Genomic DNA, 6813 nt, shown 5'->3' on the forward strand with positions numbered 1-6813 from the left:
AGATGAAACCAAATACCGAGGAAACCAGTCAGGACAGGCTCTCAAGAATATACTCGGACCATGTGTTCTGTCGATGTTGGGTCTGAAACTCTCGATTCAAACTCGGTGCAAAGTCCAAGCTACAAAACGCAGTGTATGCACTACACTACACATAAGAGTTGCCCAGATGCCTGTCGGACTTGAGCCGAGCCCCTACTCGAGCCTTGTACACTAGGTATGTACCAAAGACGGAACAGGCGGGTCCAGGCGGGCCAAGTTTGACGAATCATAGGCATCTAGGCCATGGCGGCGCAATGATCAACAGCTCCACCCAAATGTGCGTTCCTGAACACAATCCATGCAATATGCTCGGGTCCCCTGAAAAAACGTCGATGCTCGTCTCATCTTTGTGGACATTGTGCTGTAGTAGGCGTTTCGTCTCAAGGTCGTCCCTTTTTAGTCTACCGGCATATCTCAGCGTACCGACAAGAGGTTGACGGGTGGTACACGTTTTGAGGAGTTTGATGCATTACTGTCAAGTCGCATGGGGAAGAGTCGCACATTGGACTTTGATTCTGGCAAACAGCTGGATATTATAGTCGGATGGGTGTTCACCATCCAACCAGCCAGCCAGCCAACCATCCATTTACAAGAACAGTTCCTGATCCTAAACAAGCATACAGTGCGCTTCTCACAGTGTAAAGAAATGATTAACAACAACAATGCTGCCAGCACTTCCGTTGCCCATTCGTGTGCTCGCCACCCACATGTACTTCCCGACGTATACGAATAGTAACGCCTGGACTGTTAGGCTACTGTGTACCTGTGCCATGTAGAATAATCGTATGGGCCAGGGAGTAGGTAGCACTAGGCCCGTTTCGATCAACTCCTGAGAATCCTACGCTGCTTGGGCTCCTGTGCTCCTTCCTACACAGTACATTGCCTGGATCCTTCACTAGGCGCAGTGCTGCCCTAAAATAACCAAACCCATTTCACAGCAAGTCCGAGGTCCCGTTCTCCCTCTCCTACCAAACAGCCAATTTCCCATCCTTTAGTTTTCTTTCCTACCTAGTCATTCTCTTTATCTCGATTTCCAGTACACCATCTTTGGCATCGTTTTTTTTTTTTTTTTAATTTTTTTGTCGGCATAAGCTTTCATCAAGCATCGTCACTTTCAAGTCACATTACCCACGTATACCTTCATCTCGACATCAATCTGAATAACATCCATCTCCTCTTTAATTAAAGCGCCTGCTTGAGCGTCAGCGCCTGTGCGCGTCCGCCTTCCAAGATGAGTGTGAGTGTTTCAAAACATATTCTCCTCACAAATCCACCGTTTTGCTACAGAACCATGACTCCACCGATACGTTGCTTCGCCCCAGACAATTCGGATCTCAAGAGTGTCGGCCTCCCTCCTTCTTACCAATCTTTCTGCTTCCACTGCCATCCTCTCTGAATGTATCGCTAACAATGGAAAACCATCAGTACGGGTTCGTCTACCTGACACGCCGAATAACCACGCTATCACCGTGCCGTGTTGCTTACTGATATCGATTACGGTATAGATACGGTGGAAGAGATCCTTCCTTCGACCAACGGGATGGTGCCGCTGGTGCTTATTCCCCGCTTGGTGAAAGGGACCAGTCTCCCGCCCCCTACGCCGGAGGCAATTATGGAGGTGAGCTCAGCATAAGACAAGTGTCAAAAAGCACAACCAGATTAACCATTGCATCGTATCAGGAAACAATATGGAGATGAGCTCAATTACCACTGGAGGCTTATATGGCGGTGACCCGACTGCAATCCTGAACGAGTGTCGAGACATCGACAATGGAATCGAGCAAATCGAAGCAAATCTACGCGAGCTACGAAGACTGCAGGACCGCTGCCTCGCTGAGGCGGATTCATCCGCTAGCTCATCGAGTCGGCAGCTAGACACCCTCAACACGGAGACCATGGCCTTGTACCGCACCATAACTGATCGCGTCCGCAAAATCAAGTCGAGCCCTGAGGGCCGCCAGCCTCGCAACCAGGCCCAGGTTGGCCGCGTTGACCGCCGGTTGCGACAAGCAATTCAAGACTATCAGGGCGTCGAATCCTCGTTCCGCAAGAAGATGCAGGAGCAGATGGCCCGCCAGTACCGCATTGTGCGCCCCGATGCGACTGAGGACGAGGTCAAGGCCGCCGTCGAGGACACTACCGGAAACTCGCAGGTTTTCCAGCAGGCATTGATGCAGAACAATCGCGTGGGCGAGGCGAGAGCTGTGCTCAGTGCTGTCCAGGACCGTCACAAGGCTTTGCAGAGGATTGAGCAACAAATGGTCGAGTTGGCGCAGCTGTTTGAGCAGTTGAACACGTTGATTGTGGAACAGGACGTCAAGATTCAAGCTATTGAGCAGACGAGTGAGGAGGTGGTTGACAATCTCGACAAAGGCAATGAGGAGATTGCAGTGGCTGTCCAGACGGCGCGGGCCACCCGCAAGAAGAAGTGGATGTGCTTGGGTATTTGCGGTAAGTGTTTGCTGATGCGGTGGCGTTCCAGCTCGGTGCTTCAGAGAACCGTAACTAATTCCTTTCTCCTTAGTGGCCATTATCGTTGTGATTGTTATCATTGTGGTGGTATATGTTGTCGTCACCCACCCTCCAGGCGGCGGAAATCGACCGGCGCAAAACACGAAGCGTGGTCTTCTGCAACGAAGCTTTACCGATGATCTGCAGATGAACAACGCCCGAGCTATCCAGATTGCCGCTCCCATGGCCGGCCCCATCTCTCGTATCCACAGACAGTCAAACTACGTCGTCCCTGATAGTGCCGACTCGGAGTCTCTTGTTAAGAGGCTCTCACCGGAAGGGTTCGACCGCATCATTTCGCCCTACAAACAAGCACCTGCAGGAGCGACAAACGCGAAACGATTTGTAATCACAGACGAAATCCTCGAGTTTATGGAACAGAATAACGCGGTGGCTTCTCGCGGCCCCCATAGGGCCGGAAAGCGCTTCGTCATCACGGACGAAATTCTGGAAAGTATGAGAGGCGGCCAAGTGGCAGACCATAAAAAGTTTGTTCCGGGTCATCATAACGATGCGAAGGATGGCAAATGATTGCTCTCATTTACCTCAACTATTTGCGATATCAGGTTTTGCAATGTCGGGTTTGGCCATGCGCACGCTTTGCAACCTCGCAATCTATCTTTTGCGCCTTTTCTCCCTTGCATCTCTGGGGATCGACATGAGTTTGTGGAGTTAAGAGGGGGCGGTTTCTTCGTTTCTACTGTCATGTATTTTGCGTTCTCTTCTGCACGCAGGTTGGCCGTTGGATATACAACGGAAGGAATCGGGCGGTCAAGTGAGTGGCCGCTTGAATCATGTGTCTTGCTTCGAAGAGGATCGTAGCGAAGGTTAGGCAGGAGTTGCTGGTAAACTCTGCTCGACGATGCCATATTGTGAAACCTCATACTCGCTTCGGAACCTCGGTGTTTAAACATCAGCCAAGGCATTCATAATGAACAAGATCTTACTTCCAACAGTATCAGATGTTTTCAGAAAATGTCAGTAACCGCCATGTGCCCTACAGTGTTGAACTTCCAGGAAACTCATGTTATCCTAGGACGATAGTTTACGATATGCCAACCGGAACTAAGTGCAGCGCACCGTTCGACGCTGCATAGCTTGGTACGTCCTTCGGTATCATGTAATAGGAAGGAAGCCCTTTAAAGGTTGGTAGAAAATAATGAGGATGAGACTGCCTGGATTTGTCAAGTGGGCCCCAAGAAAACCAAGCCCGTTAGAGTCCTAGCAGAGGGCCATATACCCCAAGCACCCAAAACCCACAGCCGCCCGGTCCCCCTCCCCCTATGCTCTTCACTCAATCCTGAGCACGTAAATCATCACCTTCTCGCACTTCGGCAAGAAGTTTGTCCCCTTTCCCGCTAGCTCCGCCACCACCGTGATTACGTTCGAAGCCTTGGTTGTCCATAGAGGATATACGCCGTTGCCTCTCTGAACCTGCCTCGGCGACCCTCTTTAACACTCCGATACGCCTCTCAAAGTCTTGCAGCAAAGCCGCGTAGTCCTCGGGTGCAGGGGGTGCCATCGTAGCTTGCTTACCCTTACCCGTCAGAGAAGACTGCAAATCACCTTCTGGAGTGGACGACAATTTCCCGCCGCTGCCCAAACGCGATGACGATAGCAATGATGACGACGACGATGATGGATCGATGGCTATTCCTTCAATTTTGAGCATTGAAGGACCAGTATGTAGACTTGGCGAAGAAGCTGCAAAGACCCCTCCTGCTGCATTGGCACTACCACTGCTGGCTTGATCTTCCATGCGCATCACTTGTGCCGAGACCACTGCCCAGTCGGAAGACAGGCTACTGGCCCATGCCACTTGGAGCCCATTGCCGTTGGAAGAGGGCGCCACATCAAGAATAACGGCGCGATCTCTCGGCTCCTTGTTGTAGAGTCTTTCATCATTGTCCGGACTTGGTGGGGCATCTTGTTCGCTTCTTTCCTGGTGATGGTACGCTAGTGCAGCGGTGAGGATGTCGGGGTCGTCGTCAGCAAAGACGTAGTGCACGGTCGGATGATGGATGGTCTGGCGCTGGGAGGAGTGGGTGCTGGAAGAAAGAAGGGTGAAGAAGGGAGTGAACGATGGTTGGGACCCACCACCTTCTTCTCTCCCTTCCTCTCCCTTTTGTTGTTGTGGTTGCTGTTGTTGGTCAATTCCCGGTAACGTGTGCTCCTCGACGCTAGGGGGTGGTTGAGGAGACGGGCTATGGGATTGTGCTGACGACAGGCGACGACTTTGAGGTTGAAGCTGGTCTGTCTGTACGTCGTGCTCTCGCCGTAAACTGGAGCGACTCGTCCGACTTGCGACGGATGGTCGGGGACTTGAGGTGGTGAAATAACGTGCGGCAGCGGCAGCGGCAGATCCTGGTCGATTGAAGGATTCTGGCTCGGTCATGTTCACTTCTAAGGTATAAATATGGAGGCGATGATGCAAGGAGAACGACGGTGGGATGGCGGTCGTTCGTCGTCGGTACAATGACTGGTTACCTGAGATGGTCCTGGTTAATGTGTGGAGGTTACCTAGGTAATCAAGCAAGAGGCATTGACAGATTAAATGGTACCAGGAATGATTAAGTAGCTGACATACCAGAATTGCAGGAGGTACATAATAGAAATAGGAGAGAAAGAAAGGATATCAAATTAGATATTCAATTTCATGTAAGTAACAGTAGTGTATTATAGTTTCTTATAATAAATGTTTAATCTTAATTAGCACATATTTACTTTTTTACTATCTTATGTTATAGTTATTATGTACCTTTAAGACTAAATAATATAACATAAGGTTATATTTATATATCATAGAAATTAAAGTACGTAATATATAAAAGAATGGTGATTATTCCTTAGCTGGAGTTGAAGGGAGCTAAGGAAGATAGTAAAACGTCTAGGTACGAAGTTTGATAAAAGCTTAATATAAAGTAATAAAAAGTAGTTTAAAATAATAGTATTACTTATATTAAATATATTATATACATATGTTTATATATATATATATATACAAAACTATTATTATATATTGCATATACGTGATATTGAATAATATACTTACTAGGAGAAGCCTCGCCAGCTCCTAACACTCTCGTAGTTAATACTAACCTTAATTACCCTAAATAAAAATAATCCATTTACAAATAGGGGCTTCTCGCTAGCCTTCTATACCCTTAGAGCTAAGTTTAACCCTAATTACTCCTAATTTTAACTAACCTTAATTTCTAACTAATATAGGGCTAGCGCCTAGGATTAAAAACTCGGCTTTACTAAGTCTCGTAAGCTGGGAACTAACTATATTAATAAGGATACGAGCCTTCTAATTAACTAAATCTATATATTTGCCTAGTCCATATACCTAACTATAAAACCTTCTTTCAACTATAGTCTTCTAATATAGTCTTTTCTTACTCTCTTTATCAAATATAGTATTTCAACTATATATAACTACTCGTTATCAATACTCTAGTAGACTTATTGTACTAACTACTTTTAATTTTAATTAATTTTAATTCTAGCTAATTCTAATCCTAACTAATACTAATTCTAACCAATCTTAATTTTAATTAATTCCATTCTAACTAACTCCAACTTTAATTAACCCTAACCTTAATATAGTTTTAATATGGAAATAATTTTATTAATAAGATAAATTCAAATAAAAAGAGTAAATATACCTTTTTTCACGGAGTTTAACTATTAGTAAGTAAGTTGGTATTTAAGAGTTAATTATTATTCATATTTAAAAGAATAAAATCGAATAATAATATAGAAGTTTGTATACTCAAATGTTATGTGGAGATTTTCTTTCTTTTTGTTTAAAATATATTTTCTTCGTTTTTGTTTCAAATTAATTGAAATATAGTTTTTTCTAATCAGAGCTCGAATTTTAAGTTAAGAGAGAAGTGCTTAAAGATTAGTCTCTTATAACAAACATTCAACCTATTATAGGGCTAGCCTATAACTATTATTTAGTTATAGTATTACTATAACTATAATTGCCGGTTAATACAAGCTTTCTAATTAACTAATCCGTTTAACCTCACTACTACTATAACGGCTACTAGGCCCACACAAGCCCCCTAATTAGCTATACGCTCTTAGAGGCTCCGGTTACATATATTAAGAATATAATTCACCTTCGCCCATATAGGATAAACTACTATATATAAATTCTATAATTTCCCTTCCTTATTATACAATTATATAAATTGTATTCTACCTTATATTTTTAATATTACCTTACCCCGTAATAATTAATTACACTTTACT

At 45.1% G+C, this 6813-nt stretch overlaps 2 protein-coding genes across 2 annotated transcripts; one reads left to right on the forward strand and one right to left on the reverse strand.

Moving 5' to 3' along the window:
- Positions 1 to 1449: 1449 nt before the first annotated feature.
- B0T23DRAFT_433404 (t-SNARE) lies at positions 1450 to 3081 on the forward strand (the record flags this gene model as incomplete). Its single annotated transcript, XM_062840445.1, has 4 exons — positions 1450 to 1469; positions 1545 to 1657; positions 1720 to 2490; positions 2564 to 3081. 4 exons carry the CDS (start codon positions 1450 to 1452, stop codon positions 3079 to 3081), a joined length of 1422 nt encoding a protein of 473 aa, XP_062687705.1.
- A 763-nt stretch (positions 3082 to 3844) lies between these two features.
- B0T23DRAFT_408841 (uncharacterized protein) lies at positions 3845 to 5157 on the reverse strand (the record flags this gene model as incomplete). The annotated part of the gene is made up of 2 exons (XM_062839340.1): positions 3845 to 5048; positions 5138 to 5157. 2 exons carry the CDS (start codon positions 5155 to 5157, stop codon positions 3845 to 3847), a joined length of 1224 nt encoding a protein of 407 aa, XP_062687706.1.
- Positions 5158 to 6813: the final 1656 nt, after the last annotated feature.

Source organism: Neurospora hispaniola (genome assembly GCF_033458365.1).
Source record: "Neurospora hispaniola strain FGSC 10403 chromosome Unknown B0T23scaffold_14, whole genome shotgun sequence".
Classification (NCBI taxonomy): Eukaryota; Fungi; Ascomycota; class Sordariomycetes; order Sordariales; family Sordariaceae; genus Neurospora; species Neurospora hispaniola.